The sequence below is a fragment of the Danio rerio genome, chromosome 17 (genome assembly GCF_049306965.1).
Source record: "Danio rerio strain Tuebingen ecotype United States chromosome 17, GRCz12tu, whole genome shotgun sequence".
NCBI lineage: Eukaryota > Metazoa > Chordata > Actinopteri > Cypriniformes > Danionidae > Danio > Danio rerio.
Window position 1 is genome coordinate 33,362,327 of NC_133192.1, and position 21,167 is coordinate 33,383,493.

The 21,167-nt window shown below is 36.3% G+C and overlaps 1 protein-coding gene and 1 long non-coding RNA gene across 2 annotated transcripts in view; both read left to right on the forward strand.

Moving 5' to 3' along the window:
• The window catches only part of arhgap5 (Rho GTPase activating protein 5), a 57,217-nt gene extending 39,481 nt beyond the window's left edge, over positions 1-17,736 (forward strand). The window contains exons 4-7 of the mRNA XM_001335980.7: positions 6,309-6,386; positions 9,468-9,599; positions 14,695-14,800; positions 16,480-17,736. Coding sequence (XP_001336016.1) covers positions 6,309-6,386; positions 9,468-9,599; positions 14,695-14,800; positions 16,480-16,795 — 632 coding nt within the window. The 3' untranslated portion in view covers positions 16,796-17,736. The remainder of the gene's footprint in view (positions 1-6,308; positions 6,387-9,467; positions 9,600-14,694; positions 14,801-16,479) is intronic.
• LOC141378609 (uncharacterized) lies at positions 2,418-5,848 on the forward strand. The gene is made up of 2 exons (XR_012393484.1): positions 2,418-3,469; positions 4,561-5,848. It is a non-coding gene; the product is annotated as an uncharacterized lncRNA (long non-coding RNA).
• Positions 17,737-21,167: the final 3,431 nt, after the last annotated feature.

The following is a 21,167-nucleotide window of genomic DNA, read 5'->3' on the forward strand; positions in this document are numbered from 1 at the left end:
ACTCCACTGTTAAAATGGCCAACTTTACAGCAGAAAAATGGTGTTTACAGCCTGGTACAAAGAAGAATTTTAGTTCATATAGCTAATATTACCCTTCATGACAACTGTGAGGGGGTGAATTGTCTTTATAACTCATCTGTTTCCTATATATTAGGTTATATTAAGTTTGCATAATTAAGGGCATGGCGACTTGAGTGACAGCTAGGTCTCGCTGATCGCAGTCACTTCAACTCAGCTAATTCCTGCTGATTAGCCACTAAACCCGGCATATACATCACATTTATGTTTTGTTTTATGTGGCTTTACAGTCAATTGCTTTTTGGTATTATTTGTAGTGAGTCAACGGATCGTTCCAGAACCGAACAAGCCACAGACCATGTTATCCTTAAAAGATTGGTTGGTGCCTACGAGTCTGAGATTGATTTCATTTTCAAAGCAATCCACAGGCACCCAGCAAAAGGCAAATCCACAGGATACCTAGCCAGTCAACATCACAGTTGCGTGTTAATTAACTCTACACCCTAAAACAATAAGAGGCTCTACAATCAAAAACCCACCAAACCGGTTCTTGAGAAGTACCTTTTGGTTCGCTTGTCCTTTGGCGTCTGCAAGGAATACACATTCTCAGGCAGACACAGAAGCGATCAGAAACGCTTCCAAAGTTTAATGGACATTTAAGTAAAACAGTTTATTTGAGTAATGTATGTTTACTTTATGTTTCTGTAGGTTTTTGTGTGTACATGTTCCATGTGTTTAACAAAACTGTTATAGATAGTTCTTGAGTAATAGCCCTCAGTGACAAATGAAATCTACAGAATGTTTGTGAAATACTTTGTTTGGTATCGATTGAAAGCTAGGAACATTTTAAATGCATTGGTTTATATGAAGAAACCATACTATGAAAAGTGTTGACGTTATAAGACTTTATTTTAACCACTATGCTATCAAAGCAGCACCCACACCAGGTGTCAACCCGGCCTCCTAGAGGGCAGAATTGGGGTGTGACTCCACCCCGCACCTTATCTGATTGGACAAGCATTGTGTAGACCCAGCCTCTACCAAAGCCTATAAAACTTTGAACAAAGGAATTTCATCGTCTGTCTTTTGCCGGTCATCTTTGCCAGTCGTCACCGCCGTCGCTGCCCGGACGTCGCTCTTCTCGTGCTGTGGCCGTTACATCGCCTCGCCGGAAGCCTCGTTACATCACGGAGCAGACCGCGACCTTCACTTGCTGCCGGCTCGACCCCCGATCTGCTTGTGCAACCGCTTCAACAACAAGCCATCGGGTCAACACATCCAAACTCTGAAACTCAGTCTAACTACAGGAACCCAGGAAGGACTTCGAACGCCGCCTTGTCCAACATCCGTATCCCTAGCAACCGACTAAGGAAACCCTTCTTCACCGACAAGGGAATTCCATCACGTCACTGAAGTTGCTACGCTGACCAATCAGCTTCGCCGGGATTTCCCTTTGGACCAGTCAAGGAAACCAAAATTATATCAGAACGCAAGTAGCACAAACAAGGTTTCTACCCATTACTGAATCTGGTGTGAATTATGTTTAAGTAGTAAAGAATAGCAAAATTCTCTGCTTTTATGGTTTCTCTCAGGTTGCAATGCTAAGAACGTAGCAAATGCTAGAAGTTGAATCCACTCAGTCATAGCTCTCCTCAAACTGCTTGTGCGTGTGTGTATGTATGTGCGTTTGTTTGTTTTACGTAGATTAGTACTTTGTGTTATAGAGTAGCAATAAACTTTTGTTTCGTTTTAAGATCCGTGTTGGTGTGTTGTGTGCTTTATAAGTTAATGCCTCAGCTTCAGATACTGCTACCTTGCTTATTAAATAATTAGATACTGTTTTTATATTGTTATTGTTGGCCACGTAATAATATAATACAGGATTGCTTTACACTAAACGTTCTATTTGCTGGACAAATACTAAAGTTAAGTGTAAGCTTTAAATAATTCTATGTGAATCATGTTCGAATCTTTGATTCGAATCCCCTAAGTTTAAACATGATTTAAACCAAAGAGCTGATTCTTACATATTTCTTACAATTATCAGATGATATGGCATGCTGTGTGCACTTAATTGTGCTCATAAACCATTCACATGGCTTTCATTTCTCAACTGAATTAAATTATATACTTGAATACCAATTCTATAAATGTTTGTTTTATTTAAGATCATTTATGATTTATATTTTTCTTTAGACCAGTAAAGCACTCCAGAATCTGACAGATTGATTAGCTGTAGGCTCTAGAACAGTCATCTGAAATGTCATACAGTGTTCTGCCTGGATTTCATAAATAACCTAGGTCTGCTCACGCTCTACCTCTTCACTCTTGTTTGGTATCTCCCAACTGGTGCGAAGACATGCAAACAAAATGGCGATGGTTGGCTACGCATACTTGTAGCTTCATTTGCTTTCTTCAAAAACCTATGGGTGACGTCACGGACACTATATCCATATCTTTTGCAGTTTATGGGTTTTGCAAGGCTTTGGTTTAAGTTTCTGGAAGTGGTGTGTGTTCAGCTGTTTTTTTTGCCCTATTTACACTTGTTAATATGTAAACAAGATTGCTTCTCCTTTGACTACTTGTGATCTAATCCACCAAAATGCACCTAAATGCCAGGTGTGTGAACGCAGCACAAAAAGTGATTGCCTTAGCATTTCAAGTGGTGTTCCCACCCATTCCAGCAAAAAGATTTTTGTCAATTGGATCCAGCAGAGATTTCCAAAAGCCTCATGCCTGGAACTTTTCCAAGAGCAACATTATTATGACCTGTTTGTGAGAAACAGGTGATGCACCCAAGCAGTAAAACAGGCTGCATTCGTCACTACTCACCTGCTGTTTCCTCATAGTAAAGAGGCAGGCGTCTTTGCGTACCCTCCCACCGCTCTGGAGGAGGCACCAGCTCTGACATGTGGGAGCATCTCAAGAATGCACAGCGGTTTTGACTTGTAGCAGTTAGCGGCCCACAACGCTTTGAGAGTGACTGTGGGAGCCCTGTGTTTTTGCATCAGCGCTCTGGAGCACCGCAGAGCTGCGCAAGGTCACGGCTCCACAGAGCTATCTTTAGCTTGATAAACGGGCTTCAGTAGATTAGACATAATGAAAATAAAGAGATACACACTGCGTTATCTGTCAGGGAAGGGGGAAGTGTGGGCTGAATTCTGCTGCATTATCTGAATTTCTGGCCTACTTTTTCTGCTGGTGAGATCAGCTCATATGTCCACTCATCCATCTGAAGTGGCCCAGTTTACTGGCTTGAGTGCATGATTTTAAATATTTGAGCAAAGATTATAGGAAAAGAGCTGCTCTGTGATGTGGGAAGGCTGTATATATTGGAGTGCTTTTCCCCTGTTGGTAATATTTGGGCTTCTGTGGACGATTTGCACCTCTGTGATGACAGCATTTCCACAGATTTGACGCAAACATGTACAGTTTTGACAGGCAGTTACGGGTGATTGACAAGCACATCCGTATAGGTGCTTCAGAAGGTATCAAGTACTCAAATAGATACAGAAGTATATGTGTTTGTGCTTAGAACAACCCAGCAGCACAAATACAGCTAGTCATTGAAGACTTTTGCGCTGGAGGATTGTTTAATAGTTCCTAGTAGTGATGGGAAGTTTGAATCAATTTACTGAATTGGACACTTTGTTCGGCAAGATGAACAAATCCTTTGTCGAGTCATTTGATTCAATTTACCAAAATATAATGAAATTGTCATGAGTGGCTTCCAAACTCCTCTACAACTAGCCGAAATGTTGATCACGCTACTAACAAGTCATAACTAGAATGCTATAAGAGAAAATGTGTATTATTAGGTCAGCACACTTCTTCTGACATGTTTTAAAATTGTTAAAGTCATTCGTTTGCGTCTCACAGACAGTCCCATATAAGATAAACCAATGCACACAGTCTGAGCCGAAAGAAACCACAATTAGTTCACCTTTCGAGTCTTCGGGTTTTCTTAATTTGTTCATCACGTGACAGCATGTAAAGAGAGATGACTCAAACCTGAGGAAATCATTTTCCGGCTCTGATTGCATATGATTGGCTTCTGTCTTTCACCTGATGATTGAACAACTCAAACCTGATTGAATACTTGTGAATGAAGCTAATCTTCTACTCCACGTGCACAAATGAACGAAACAATCCTTGAGAGGATTCATCCTTCTGGAGTGAATCTTTCAAGAACTATCCATCCCTAGTTCCTAGAACGGTGTAAGAGAATTTACCCGCAACCTGCACTAACCTACTTCTTACTATTATTCAGTTGCAAGATGGTGGTGGAAGACAAGCACATATATATGAATATTACTCACAAACGTTCCTTACGACCTAGATGTAGGGCACTAATAAGGAGGGAGAAAGTTAGGATGATTCTCAGCGCCCATGGACTTTTAGGGCGCCCAGTGATACTATCTCTAATGTATGTACTGTATACTAAAACCTGTGCGATTGGATTTACCAGCTTTTTTCTGAAAGTAAGACACCTTGAAATATTGTGTTCACAATCAAGTATTCCAGAGAGCAGTTTAGCAATAGTGTACACACTTTAATAGTATTTTTTTTATTTACTATGCTTCATGAAAGTAGTTGAACTTGGACATAATTGAACATAGGCCCTTGATAATGCTTGAATTAAAATTTACATGAATTTTGGCTATGGTGTTTTTTCAACAATTGTTCTGTGCTGCTGTCAAATTGAAAAAAACATAAAATCTTGATTTAAAAATTTTACATTTAAATCTTTGAGAAACCACATTTGATTGATTATCAGTATTGAATTCAACAGGTTTTATGAAAGTTTTTTTTTTTTTTTTTTTTTGAACATGACTGTTTAGATCTAAATTTGGTTAAATGACCCTGACATTTTTAATGTATTTATTAAACGTTAGTGAAATTTTAAGTACAGTAAGGACGTTCATGGCGCTACATACAGTGCTCAGCATAACCTGATTTTGAAAATATAAATATTTTTATCCATTCCTCAGTGAATATAGGCAATGTATTTTGGTGCATTTAAACAAAACAGATTTATTAAACTGATAGGTTTATTAAGATAAGATTTTAGTCACCAATCATATTTAGAAATCGAAAGATAATACAATTAAATTAAAGCAAAATATATAAAAAATATAACCTACAAAATTTCAGCAAAAGTTAAGTTTTTTTTAAGTTTAAGTGTTTTTTTCCTCTTAATTTTTCCTATTTTTTTAATTAAGCAAATATTTATTTGAAATTTTGTATTTAATATTTTTCTAAAACATTCTGTGTAATATTGGGTGTACTAGTTTTTGGACCATTATCGTAAGGTTTTTTGTTAGACAAGCACCAGATTTGGCTTCAGTCTGACTAATCTAATGTGTATGCACAAATATAATATTGTATAGCTTCTTATTAAAAATAAGAATTTAAAAGATAGATTTGTGAGGGGTGTACTTATATGCTGAGCTCTGAATGCTGGTGTGTGAATTACACAGGTTATGATTTGAAATTAATGGTGCTTTAATAAGTCCTTGAAAGTGCTTGAATCTAGACCTAAAAACCCTGTATTTACGTCAGCACTAAAAGAACTACCAGTACTTATGTTGATTGGCCCAAATATGCCTCATGAAGCACAAACACAGTATTTTAGAATTTAAGAAGACAGAAGTGAAAACTAATATCTGCAATGTTGTGTTTGTTTTTCATCCTCAAACAGTTGTCATGGGTGATTTCGTCCCTTAGCTTTTCTTTTTGCTTTTTCAGACACACAACTTCTGCATCAACATTCCATTTCCTTTATCATGACACCCACAAGCACACACAGGCACAACAACAAAATGAAAAACTTCCATCATGGGGTCTATCTCTATCTTTCATCCTGTTGACTTTGTTGTCCAGCATATGTTATTACTATCTTTTGAAAAAAAAATCAATTACATCTTTGTATCAGGGTCTTCTTTTACAACTGCTTTTTATTTAATTAATGATTTTTAATGACTTAACTGAAGAAAGATTTTACATCTCAATGGAACTGCCACTGAAAACATTTCTGTTGAAAAAATTGACTTGGTATACCCTGGTTGGTGATTTATTTGCTACATACTGTACATTCTACTGTGCTTCTTCATTTGTATTCACTTCATATTTAATAAGAAACTAGAACTGAATCTTGTCATTCATTTGTGCATCCTTTTAAGTGAATGCTTCAAGTGTTTTTTAGAACACTGACTGCTTTGTTCCTCTGAGGTTTTGTCACATAACCTTCGCGGGATTGATTTTAATGAAGTGTCGCTCTTAATTTGCAGGTTTCACCACAGAGGGCCTTTATCGAGTGTGTGGAAACAAGACGGATCAAGACAATATTCAGAAACAATTCGACCAGGGTACGTACTGATTTATAACCGGGCTCTGTGGGAAATTAAGCTTAATTTGCAAGCTTTTGATAGCATGCTGCTAGGACAAGTTAAAAAGTAATTCACAAATCAGATAGAAGGAAGCCCTGATAAACTCCAGTCTGAAGGGTTAATTTGTGCATTTGATTTCCCCACCTCACCTACTGGGTGGAAATCTTATCTTTTACATTCATTAGGGTTCTATTTAGGACTATCTGCTCAGCAGTGTTTAACAAAAACACTTGATAGAAACAGACTTCTTGTTTAGAGCATGTTGTAATGTGGTTTAATGTGCAATAAAATTATTTAGACCAGCCTGTAATATATTAGGTATACTAGCTACTTTATTAGCTAGTGCAAGGTTATTTTTACTTATTTTTTTTAACTTAAGTTAACAATGTCAACGTCAATTTTATTTATATAGCACTATTTAACACAACTAGAGGTTGACCAATGTGCTGCACAGTACAATTGACAACAGAGAAAGAAAATATGTAAAATTATAAAATATAATAAAAATGATATAAAAAATAAAACAGACAATTTTCACTGATAAAATGCCAAATCAAAGAGGTAAGTTTTCAACCTAGATTTAAAAACAGAAAGGGATGAAAGACTTAATAAAGAGTGGCAGAGCATTCCACAACCCAGGACCAGCTACTGCAAAGGCACGGTAACCTCTGCATTTCAGCCTCGACTTAGGGATGCATAACAGTCTCTGGTTAGATGACCGAAGAGACCGACCAGGCTGATGCTCAATTAACAGGTCTGACAGATAAGAAGGAGCCGGGCCATTTAGAGATTTAAAAACCAAAAGTAGCATTTTAAAAGTGACACGATAGTGCACAGGCAGCCAGTGCAAAAAGTGTAAACTGGTGTAATGTGGTCATGTTTATTGGTACCTGTTAAAAGCCTTGCAGCAGCATTTTGAACTAATTGTAACCGGGATAAGGTTTTTTGACTAATCCCAATTTATAATGAATTACAATAGTCCAATCTAGTGGTTATAAAAGCATGTATTTTTTTCACATTTTTTCTAGATAAAATAAATTTGACTATTTTTTAAAGTCGAAGCTGAAAGAAACAGAATTTGACTACTGCACTTATCTGTTTGTCAAAGCTCAAGCCATCATTCAGAATAACATCCAGAGTTTCCCCAGGGCTTCATAGAAAAACTTACATTTTCAAAATTAGCTATCGGTGCTCTGGAAGAGGCATTTCTACCCACATAATGGCTCACTGTATATTTCCCACCTTTATATGGGCCGTTTTCTGTTAATGTCAGAGATGTTTGTGCATGAAATTCCAGTATATCAGGACTTTCTGATATTTCAAGCAGCCTGTCTTTCACAAGCAAGTGTAAAACGTTTCATAAGTTACATAAATCAATTTTCTTTTTTCATTCTGATGATTGGTTTGACTTCTGGAGATCTTTACCACATCACATTAGAAATTCTGACATACGGCTCTGTGAAAAGTGACAATATTAAACAAGATAATTAGACATTAAATAAAGCAAACAATTGGTCCATATTTAAAATTTCTGTACAAAGAGGTCATGTTTTGATTTTCTTTTGGTTTCATGCAAACAACTGATGCAATTTTGCAGGTCATACTTCAACAAGCTTGAACTTTCCAACACAGCGAACTGCCAAACTTGCTGCATGAACTTGCATTTCCGGTCTGTCGCATTCACATGCCTATGAATGGAAGTCTATGGGGTGAAAAGTGCAGTGTGAATATGGCTTAAATGTTTGAGTTATTGCCATGCAATTGGTTGAGCTAGGTATATGATTGAATTGGTAGTTAAACAGATAAATTTGTACCTAATAAAGTGGCCTATGGGCATGTAACATTTTCTTATCATTTCCAGCTTCTTATCCTCTTACTATCAAGACTTAAAGGGTCAGCGCTCAAGCTTTCAACAACATGAATGACGAGAAACAGGCCCTGAAATACACGATTACGATCTTTCACACTGTAAATGGACCATTCCTGTAAAAACAAACTTAACATTTGTGGCTTCTGACTGGCTTGCTGCCTGCAGGCCTCCATCAAGCTGTGATTCGCACTAGTTATTAGCTTATGCAGGACATTTTTAGCTTAATTCTCCCCGTGACACATGAAAGCGATCAGCTACATTCTCAATTTAAAGCTCAGAATTAAATTGTCACTTCACTGATGATATATCGAGGCAGTTACAAGCTTGCAATATGAGCAAAATCAGTCATTTCATGGTAACATTTCATATCACAATGTAGTTATTACTGCTGTGATTTCAATGAAACATGCTTTATATATTAAATAGCCATGACTCTCTTGGATTATGCAGTGCAATCGATCTTTTGCTTAATTTAATCTAATTTAAGGTTATCTTTTTATTTGGAATATGATAGACAGACACCAAATTACATGATTATTCTTAAAATATGAAATCTGGCATCTGTGCAAAAGCAGCTTTTAGGACAATATGTAACATTTAAGTAAAAGCAACATCCTCAAAACCATAATGCTGATCAAAAGCCCCAAAACCTCTTCCTCATTTTGATGTTTTTGCAATAATTTTTTTCATAGCTTCTTTAATTTTCATGGCTGTTTCTCCAGTACACCACTGGCTATTATGGTGAAATCCACTCTTGTTTTCATCCATCTCTTAAATCAAACACTAGTCATCTCTAACTGCTGAGCTGTGGAAAAATCTTCAGCCGAGTGACCAGATTATTCACTCAGTGAGCCATCGTTTGCCCAAAAGAGCCACTGTAGGCATCAGTCTGCCCGCTGGCCCGGAGCCATTAGTCTCCCTCTCTTTTTTTTCCCCTCTCCATCCGCGCATAACTGTGAATCGGGTGCTTTTTCTTTTCTCTTGTGTTCGTTCTGTGCTTTTGTGGAGAGATCTAGTCTGACAGCTGTCATTTCACCTTAAAACCCGGCTCTTACAGCCTCTCTTTATTTTCCTTTTTCTATAGTTTCCTTCCATTCTGCCTGGTAAATCTGTTTTAGTGGCTTTACCAAAACTGACAAAGGCAAGTTGGATGCTCACACAAGCTCACACTCTTTTCCTTCCTCCCTCAGACCACAGTATTGACCTGATAGTAATGGATGTGGCTGTGAACGCCGTGGCTGGGGCTCTGAAGGCCTTCTTTGCTGATCTCCCGGACCCGCTCATACCATACTCTCTTCACCCAGAGCTCGTGGAAGCAGCCAGTGAGTATATCCACTCATTCACATTCTCCAGCACTTCCACTTTCAGCTGAGGTTTGCGGTAACAATTTTTGCTATTCTGGTTGTTGACTGTTGTGACTCAGAAATGACACACTTGACCTTTTGAATTGTCTTATTTTCTGAAATGTAAAGGCCTGTTTGTGCACAGACTAATTTAATCTATTGACATGATTTTTACACCAAAATTATTTTTGCAGAACATTGAAATTAGGTGACATTTTCAGATGACACTTACTGTACGTTCACACCGAAGGCAGCAAAAGTGTCAAAATTTGCTGCATTGATCTCGTATTTAAAGCAGCCGTTGCAGCAAATCAGCAAATCTGTTATAATCCCACATTAAAACATTTTTATAGTAAGAAAATGTTGCACACTCTTTGTCAACTCATTTAACTTTGGAAGATCAAGTTGTGGTGTGTACTGTGGCTTTGCTCCACTTCCAACAATCCAACATGTGATATGTCGTTAACATGAGATTCCTGCTCTTTTTTAAATATATATATATATATATATATATATATATATATATATATATATATATATATATATATAAACATTAATGCACATCAACTCACCAGTAACTTTTTCCTGTAAGAAAACATTGTAAGTAGGCATGGGCCGTTATAAGATTTTGATGGTGTGATAACCTTGGATAAAAATATCACAGTATTGTGATCACTGCTCTAAAATATATTCTTCTTAAATGTCTGGGTAAAAAACTAAAATCTTTTCCTCCCATTTAACAAAATATATTTTATTTTGAGAAAGATATTATATATTTTGGAGCAGTAAACATGTCAGGTTAAATAATTCAAATGAATCATTGACTTCTGCTGTCTTTATTAGTTTCAAAAACACAAATTTCTTTACATTTTAAAATGGCATCTTTGGAGATTTTTTTCTGCTGGAGATTCTATTATCCTAAAAAACAAAAAAACTAAGTGAAGTTTTTAAACTAATTTCGAGAGGAGCACATGATATAATTGACTGCAGCTGGCCACCTATCTACACTCATTAGTTAGCCAATCAGATCTGTCCTAACGCACTATAAGTAGCCTAGCTAGATATTACTCCCTTATCTTCGTTTTCCGAGGAAACCCCCCATCCAACCCCTTTCTCCTCCTTTTCTCCTTTACAAAAAAGGGGAGCTCTAGAGAACCACCTGATCTCGTACTCTCCTCACATGCTCAATGGACCTGGTGGGAGCCCTGGGCTCAACTATCTCCGAGCTCAGGGTTCTCTCCCGGGACAGCATGCCAAACCTGCTTACAGTTGTCAAGCAATATCTAAGTGTGAACTCTTGAAATGTAAATAAAACAATCTTACACATACCTTGGGAGCGGTATTACAGAACATTTTGGCGGTTTTAAAATCTTGACTTTTCTAAACTGCGGTATAACATGAAAACGGTTATCGTCAAGTGGTGAACTTCAACATTTCGATTGCTTGCCGCCGGACCGAGTCATAGCTCATTATCATAAAGTTTACTTGATTTCAACTCTCCTCGAAGGCACCACACTAATAAAGATGTTCTGCTCCTCGCCACTTATCTCCCATTGAAAATAAATGACTTCCGGATATTTTGACACTTGCCGCTTTCGGTGTGAAAGCAGTTAGGGTGCTTATGGTCATCCTTTTGTTAGCTAGCCTTTGTAAAACCATTGTTTTTGGCAGGATGACTCCTCTTCAAGGGTAGTGCAATAATCGAAGGTGGTTGTTATGCACATTTTGTCAATAAAGGCGGTTCTAGTAAACCTCCAGCATGTGTGCTCAGATAGAGCAGCATTTACTACGTTGAGCCGTAGTTCCCTAATAAGCTTAAAGCTACACAAATTGGAGATCAAAATACAAATTGATTTAATCGGAATGATTGTGAAATAAGAGTTCTGTGAAGGCCATCTGGCCTACAGAGGACATTTGTAACTGATCACAGAGCAGTGTTCCCCTGCATGATAATTGCATCTTTTTTCATTTTAATTAGTCGCCTAGCAATTTTGCTAATACTTGTGTCATTCCTTAAAACTTTAGCATGGCATATGAGACATGTCTCTGTTTTTCTGGCTTTTTGGTCCTGTTGGAAACACTGCTAGTGCATTTTCATTTCTCCATTGCTGAAGAAGACTTCATTTCTGTATTGCGTATTTAAGGGAAGCTAACAGGAATAACTATATCTCATTTTAAAAAATGGTAACAGATCAGTTCATGCGTTTAAGTAGTCAAAGATTCCTATGCCAGATTTAAAATATTTTATACTTTAAATTAAACAAAGAAATATAAACAAAGGTAGAATGAACAACATTGATTTGTTAATACTTATTTATTGGATTCATTTATAGTACAATGCTTTCTTTGAAATAGTAAAATCATATTTGGAGTAAACTTTTGTGTATTAAAAACTCAAATTATTTCAATTAGGCTATACGTACAGACCTGGGCTTGGATTAAAGCACCCTCACTGTTTTGTCTCTATTTAAAATTGTTGCAGTAGTCTTGTACTAGTAGTTTAAATTAGGGCTGCATGATATTGGAAAAACTACAATTTTTGTCACTGCGATATAAATATAATTTCACCAGCTGGCTTAAACAGCTCTATTTGCCAAGTAATTGCTTTAGATTGATTGGGATGATTTTGAAGGTGAGGGAAATATAAATATCTTTTTATTATTTTATTATTAATTTATAATAGATATATAAAAAACAAACTAGGTAAACACAATGGAGCAAATATTAAAGTAAAATAAACTGTGTTTTATGGCTTTTCTGGTAAGATTCTAAGAGTAGTCAGGTAAAGAAAGGGAATAATCAAATGTAAAATAACACTGCATAGTCTTCTTTAAATAAGTCATTCAATAAAATTAATATTTATTAAACTTTTTATGCACAACTAAATTGCTTTGAACTCTCTTAAATTGCTTTTACAGTCACAGGCCTTAAAACACAGGCAGACGATAAACTTTCACTCTGATTTGGTTTAGTTCTGCAGTGTCCTGTGGTTTCTGGTCTTCTGTTATCCTAACTCAACATTGCATATCTTGCGATGTGACTATTGTGAATGCACACACTGCGATATCGATGCTCAATTGATTTATTGTGCAGCCCTATCTAAAACAGTCTTGTAATGATGTGGAGAGCCCCCCCTTCATGATGGTGAAGTGGTTTGGATGTATGCCCATGCATGGTTAATGTACTATATAGATACACATCACATTACATTATTACACACACACTTAATAATAACCCATTTTTATTGCCATCAGGTTAGTTCAGTGCACTGTACACATTTCATAGCATAAAGTAAACCTTAAGTGTATTTCAGGCTCAAGTTGTAGCCTCAGCCTCTCATTCATCCTTCACATGCAGCAGGTGTGTGGCAGCGTGTCAAGGTGAAATAAGGCAGCTTTAGTGATACAGCATTCATCCATAACATCAGCGCAGACTACAGGAAAGACAGGAAGTGTGTCTTCAACAACTATGAGAACAAGTCCAGACCTGCTCGTGTTACTTCACCGCTTAAACAGCCTACAACTCAAGTTTTTCTTTTTTCTATCCCAGCCGGTTTCTGCTTTCAACTGCGTTCAATATTAATCCCATCACCACACATTCTAATCCCAGCCCAAGGTAGCTGAGAAGTCATTTAAATGCATCTGCATTTCCGTTTGATGCTTCCGAGCGTGAATCTAATCCAGGGTCCCTTGTGATGTCCTCCTCATTACTTCTCATCCACACAGTTGTAGATAAATGGCATTTAAGTGCTGGGAATCTGTTCTCTATGTACATGCTGATATTCAGCTTTATCTTTTCCCTTCCCTCTGGTCCTCGGCTGGGCAATTGTAGCTGATTGCATCTTATACATCGTACAGCTCTTTTTTTTATCAGATGAATGCAAAATTTCCTAATTGTCTTTCTGTTGAAAGTGTTCGTTTTGTGCTGACTAGTTTTATATGTTCAGTCCTTGTTGAACATTTTTTTTTTCAAATGTTATATTTTTCTGTAATTTGTCATGTTTTAAATTGAGGAATCACTTCTATTTTAAAGCAGATGTTAGAATGTACAAACTGGCCAACAATAGCAATGAAAAAAATAAACAAGTCTTCTATTTGAATTTGCTTTAAAAAGTACTTTAACTGAATAATATGCTGCTAATCTTAACGGACTGATCACACAAAAGGTTTTTGCGTGAAAAAAAGGCAGTCAAATTATATTTTATGCATGCAATGCTGCTAAAGATGTGAGAAAAATGGATGTTTACATAGAAAAAAACCATTGAGAAATGAGTGTCATGCAAAGTTTTAAAGAACTACTTTAAATAAAATACTGAGTTATTATTGATAATTCACATGCACTGCACAAATGTTCACATTTAGAATATATTTTCAAAAGAAAGACACACAAAATATTAAAGTAAATTTTGAACACACAATTATTTTAAATTCTTAATTCTCTTCAAACTCTTTTGTGGAGTTTGTGCACATTTTTGAAGACATGATAATTGAAGATAATGTGTCGAGGGAAAAAGTTAGGAGAAGTCTACAAGCTGCGATTTGAAGTTGGGATGCCCACAACACTGTAGTGTGCTATGTTTCTGCACACTAACCACTAGGCTATCTGCACCAACTAAATACAGATGATCTTAAATCCATCAACTATTTAATAAGCACTGACTTAATATTTTGCATATTAATTATTGCACACTTTTGTGTTTTAAAAGAAATGCTAAAAGTAAAGGATTTTGAAAACCTGAAAGGATTTTCATTTTTAGATTTGCTTAAGATCATATTTAACACAGTAAATTGTTATTTATAAAGAGTAACTTTGATTCTGCATAACGTTATGCAATTGTAAATAAATAAAATGAGAATTGATTATGTTCAAATATCTAACAACTAGTATAAAACTGATACATAGTGTCACTCTTTTACAAATAACAAATTACACTAAAATCTGGTCTTTAATTTATTTAGTTTTTATTACAAAAGAAAACATTACAGTAAGATCTTGTATCATCTGGAAAATGTACATAAATGGAGATGTTCTCAGTTTTCTGTTTAATGAATTTATTAAATGTGTCTTTCAACAGAAATTGTAGATCATTACGAGAGACTGCAGGTGCTGAAGGAAATCGTCAGAAAATTTCCTCCTGTGAATTATGAAGTTTTCAAATATGTCATCACTCACCTCAACAGGTAAAGCTTTGGTTTCCTGCTCTTTAGTAAAACATTTAAATGTAACTTTACCTATTACAGGGTTCATACAGTCATGCGAAACCTAAAAAAGTTATGGAATTTTGACATGGCATTTTCCAGGCCTGGAAAAGTTTTGGAAAAACAGAAAAACCCACAAAGTTTTGGAAAAGTCATGGAAAACAGATATCTGTATTCTTGAATATTGTTAGTTTTCTTGACTTCTATTTTGTTCTTGGCCAATCACATACTCTCACATTATTAGTGCGGTGTAAGCATTATATATATATATCAATTTTACATAGATATAAATGTAATTGAGAGCGACACAGAGGCGCAATAGGTAGTGCTGTCGCCTCACAGCAAGAAGGTTGCTGGGTCGCTGGTTCGAACCTCGGCTCAGTGGGCCTTTCTGTGTGGAAGTTTGCATGTTCTCCCTGTGTTTGCGTGGGTTTCCTCCGGGTGCTCTGGTTTCCCCCACAGTCCAAAGACATGCGGTACAGGTGAATTGGGTAGGCTAAATTGTCCGTATTGTATGTGTGTGTGTGTGTGGATGTTTCCCAAAGATCGGTTGCGGCTGGAAGGGCATCCGCTGCGTAAAAATAGTGCTGGATAAGTTGGTGGTTCATTCTGCTGTGTCGACCCCTGATTAATAAAGGGACTAAGCCGACAAGAAAATGAATGAATTAATGAAAATATGTAATTGAAACTAAATAAATTGCTGTGTGTTTTACAAGATGCTGTAATACATTTGAACATGCGTTGTTTTTCTTTTACCATGCATATGTAGACATTGCATGAAAGATTTGTATATAGTGTATATATACAGGATGGGCCATTTATATGGATACACCCTAATAAAATGGTAATGGTTGGTGATATTAACATCCTGTTTGTGGCACATTAGTATATGTGAAGGGTCAAACTTTTCAAGATGGGTGGTGACCATGGTGGCCATTTTGAAGTCGGCCATCTTGGATCCAACTTTTGTTTTTTTCAGTAAGAAGAGGGTCATTTGACACATCAGACTTATTGGAATTTTCACAAGAAAAACAATGGTGTGGCCTTGATGTTTCCATAGATGAAGAATGGCCCCACTACCTTTGTTATCTATGCTATGGTGTGAAGATACAAGATGTGCAGCACCTGAAACTATGGATACTGGAAGCCTGTGCTGGCATTTCTCCTGGGGTGTTGCTATCAGTGTGTGAAGAGTGGGAGAAGAGGGTTGCATTGACTATCCAACACAATAGGCAGCACATTAAACACATTTTATAAGTGGTCAGAAACTTGTAAATAACTCATGAAAGAATAAAGTTACATTAAAACCAAGCACACTAATGTTTTTCTTGTGAAATTCCCAATAAGTTTGATGTGCCAAATGACTCTCTTCCTATTGGAAAAACAAAAGTTGGATCCAAGATGGCCGACTTCAAAATGGCCACCATGGTCACCACCCATCTTGAAAAGTTTGACCCTTCACATATACTAATGTGCCACAAACAGGACTTTAATCACCAACCATTCCCATTTTATTAAGGTGTATCCATATAAATGGCCCACCCTGTGTATTTATATAATACATCATGTAAATACTGATTCTGCAGATAAAGGATCTAAATGTATACTGGTGAAATACCTCAATTGTAAATGAATGTTTGTTTATGTTCTTCCTCCTTCAGGGTTAGTCAGCATAGCAAGACCACATTGATGACCGCCGACAATCTCTCCATCTGTTTCTGGCCGACGCTCATGAGGCCTGATTTCGAGAACAAGGACACGCTGTCCACCACCAAACTCAACCAGTCGGTCATCGAGAGCTTCATCCAACAGTGCCAGTATTTCTTCTATGGCGGAGACATGACCGAACCGTCCAGCGCTGAGGGCACACCTCCACCCCACGGCCACGGCCTGGAGTCCTTGCTGGCCCTACAGCTCCCGCCACCCCTCCAACCACAGCAGATCCAGCACCCGCTGCCCCCGGAACCCCTCATATAGACCTCCTCATCACATTCGGCTGATTGCAAAATGCTTGTACAAGTATGTGTGGGTGTGTATGTGTGCGTATGTGTGCGTGTGTGTGTGCGCAAGCCTCGAAAAATAAGAAATGAAACTTTTTTTTTTGTACAAAGAAAAATATGAAACATTTCCCCCACCCCCGTTTTTTTTGTGGCCCGGCCTGACTGAATGAGAGTGAATTAAAACTGTAAAATCAAATTGTAAAGAAGATGTCAATGTAAATTTGACATCGTAAATGTGACAAACATCGAAAACATAAGATTTATTTATAATTTTTTTGTTTTGTTTCAAAAGACAATGAAGTCAATCATTTACTATGAAAATACACACACATGCACAGCTTGACATGATGGCAAATTGTGCCCCCCCCCCCTTTTTTTTTTGGCTTGTGTTTGTCCCTGTTTTAATTTCCAATGGACAAAAGATCTATTTTTTTGAATATTTTTATCTTAAAGACAGCAGTCGTCGTTAGGGTGGTGGTGTCCCAAGGAGTTTGGGATTGGACTAATATGAGTTTATAAAATCAGGGGCGCCTGCATAGGATGCACTTTGTCCTACAGATGTTGAACCGGGAGCCCCTCGTACTCTGGAAACCACAGAAAGGGAAACAGGCCCACTGCAACCGTTTGGCACATCTCAGAGATCCAGGCTTCAGAAGATGCCCGGTTTTCTCCATCTCGTTTCATGTTCGTTTGTTTCGTTCCGTAGACCACCTTTGAAAGTTTTATTGTTGTCAATTAATTTTTTGGACTGAATTTGCATGTTCTTTGCCACTTGTAATAACCGAAAGAGTAAACGCGGAAGAAAAGCATAAATGCTTAAATGTTTTTATTTTATTTTATTTTTTTATGAACGACTTTTTGATTACCTTTTTTTTTATCTAACTTGTTTGAGGGAACATTAAACTGGGGTAAAATTGTTATATTTGTTCGTTTGTCATGCCATAGTTCGACTTTTAATATCATATTTTGGCTTTAATTGTTTCCCTAAAATAGGAAAATATAAATATCTCTATATATACAATATATATATATATAAATAAATATATATAAATGTCAGCATCATTGGATGGCTGATGAAACAAATCACGGGGTACTGGAGCTCTGTATAATCTTGTAAAACCTATAATCAGATTTCTTTGTGGTATGATGTATTAAAATTTGGGGTTAGATCCATTGACTGTACTTAATTCCCTATATGAATACAACTTCTTTTGTTTTCTGTTTGTTTTGTTTTTGTTTTTTTTAAATTAGATGGTACTGAATTTTGTTCCACAGTAACAGATGCTGTTTAGAAAGCTTGCAGTCTTCGTGTGGAATACAGCACAACTCCGAGAGGTTTTAGTTGTGATGCAGGAGTTTGTGTGTGAATGGATGGGAACAAAAAAAAAAGACAAGATTTATCTCAATTGACTCACTAAAACGGAGGAAAGGGCTCAATAGGGTAAGTGTGCAGCTGCTAGGATCCCATTTAGAGTAGTTTAAAAAAAAAGAGCAACATTATGTTCATATGACTGCCTCATATGATGTACAAACTAAATATTTTAACATCATCTGCTATGTATTATAGTAAATAAATGATTTTGACAAATGATGTTTGCCTGATGTTTTTTTAGTCGTGTGAGTCGTCAGATTATCTAAAGACCCTACCAGTGGTTTGGTTTGTTTAAAATGTCTCCTTGCAATCAGGGTTGCCAGATTTGCGGGTTTCTGCACTGCACTTAGTCTTTTCTTTTTTTTTTCTTTTGAGGTCACAACATCTGCCCTGCCATTAAATGTTTATCACAGTTATTGTTTTTTTATCTCTGTGGAAATGAATGCCATTTTTATTTTAGGAACCTAAAATGTTGGCTTAAATTATTTTTTTTAACATATTGAAATGAGAATTCATTTGTTGTTGTTTTCAATGATCAACTCACCTCCACAACAAATTCATCAGTGTTAAATTCTTGGTGTTAAAGCATTTCAGAGTAAAGTGTTGACATTATATTGTTCATTTTGATTAATTAAAACAATCAAAATTTGAAGCTGATTTGATTGAGTGTAAAATCAAGTCAGTGGGTAGCACTTTCGCCTCACAGCAAGAAGGTTGCTGGTTCAAGCCTCGGCTGGGTCAGTTGGCGTTTCTGTGTGGAGTATGCATGTTCTTCCCATGTTTTCCCCCTCCGGGTGCTCCGGTTTCCCCCACAAGTTCGTGAATGAGTGTGTGTGGATGTTTCCCAGTGATGGGTTGTGGCTGGAAGAGCATCCGCTGTGTGCAACATATGTTAGAGTTATATTAGAATAACACTGCTATTTTTGCAGTGTACTCAGTAGACCTGTGTCTCATAGATACTATTGTACTCACCAAAAATCCTGGCTAATAATAAGTAATGTTTAATTGTTAATGAAAACTCCTATGCTCACCTGCAAATATTCATTACAAAGATTGCAATGAAAATTAAAGCATCATTGATAAGAGATGAAAAGTGGCGGGGCAGTTTTACAGTTGTAAAATTTTTCTTTCAATCATTTATCAGTGACTACTAAGTAGGGTTGCCTATTATCATTACTAAGCAAAAGTATTTTAGTATCAGGTTAATGTAAATGGTTAAATATTTTCAGTTTGATATAAAAAATATAGCTTTTTTTGTGAATTAAAACTAGCTAAAATGCAGGTATAAAGGTTAAACAGTAAAATATTGATTTAGATCAACACCATGCACAGATTCGACACTGTTGAGCAATGCATTAACATCCCACACAAAATTCATTAAACTTTTTTTTTTTAAACTATTTGCCATTTTAAAATTTCCATCATTTTGAAGCCAAACGGTCAAGCATAGAAGGGCCTTTGGTAAAATACATGGCCGATTAAAAAAAATATTTTAATATAACATTTTTTTACTAACCTTTTTAAAATGTTTGGACAACACTAGAACATTTCAGAAAGATAAACCAATTCTACTTGTTGTAAATAGAGGACTTGGCAATGGTGCCTGATATTTTTGGCTTCACAGAGCAGTGAATGAGGACCGCCATCTTCTGGTCAAGATGCGAACTCTCACAACTCTCAAATTTGATTTATTTATTTGGCACAATCCCTAAGTGTTCGTTACTTCACTTGTAGCGAATTTGCTAACATATCTGGCGTCAGAACATCGAGTAAAGCTAATGTATGAGCGAATATTCAACATTTTACTTGCTCTTGGAGTCTCGGTGTGGCCGAAAGGTGAGAATTTGAAACGGCCACATAACATTACAAATGAAAGGAATTTTTTTGCCCTCCTACACATTTGATTGTTCAACTCATTTTGTGCTGTGCGTAGATAACAAGTCACATAATGTTAGTTATTCTTGGCTGAAGTTGGAGGTCTTGTGAAATATGAAGCTTGCAAATCCCATGAAATTCGGCTTTGTGTGCCAGTTAAAGAGGTAAAACTGCATGACATAGGGGCCTAATAATTTAACAAAGAACAAGTCTGAAACTTTAATTGAGGCTTAGCTAAAGCCCAATATAACAACAAACATAACATGTTTTGTGAATAAAAACTACATTTAAATGATTGTGAAAGATAAAAATGCTAATTTAAACTTTTATTTAGGTATATTGATAATTATTTTGTGTATTCATAAGTGTGTGTAAGTATTTTGTGAGCACAGAGACCAACACTGTTACATGACAAGCCACTTATTTTCAATAGCCAGTATTTTAAATAAGCTACTGGTTTTTATTCCATCCAGTAGAACATTTGTTAGCTACAAATAATTTAGGTATTAGTGAATGTTTAAAAACACACCAGCCTACTTCCTATTCATTATGTACTCATTCTGATTTAATATTCTAATACCTGTAAAAAGGGATTAGTAAACCCACTGTTACCTGAAACAGTTAAGTTGACTTCATTTGTATAATTATGCAAATAGTAAATTTAGGCCTACTTAATCATTTTAAGGCAAAGGGTTTACTCAACTAATCACTTTTAACTATGTATTAACTAACTAGACACCAGTACTTAACATTTATTAATTTAGCAGATGATGTTATCCAAGGTGACTTACAAATGAGGATACAAGTTAATTATCATTAGATACACAGATTATTATTTAGTTAGTAAGAATTTTTAAATCTAACTTTCCAGCATGTTCTGACTAGTCATAATTGAAAAAGCTGTTATACCTAAGATAAGAATTGTTATATTGATTATTACAAATATATACTACTATCTAGGGCTGCACGATATTGGAAAAATTGGACATTGTGATGTTTTGATTTGCTGCGATATATATTGCGATACACTTTCACCAGATAGCTTGATTGGCACTTTTTTTTTTAGAAAGAATGAATTCATTTAGACTTATTTGGGATTGCT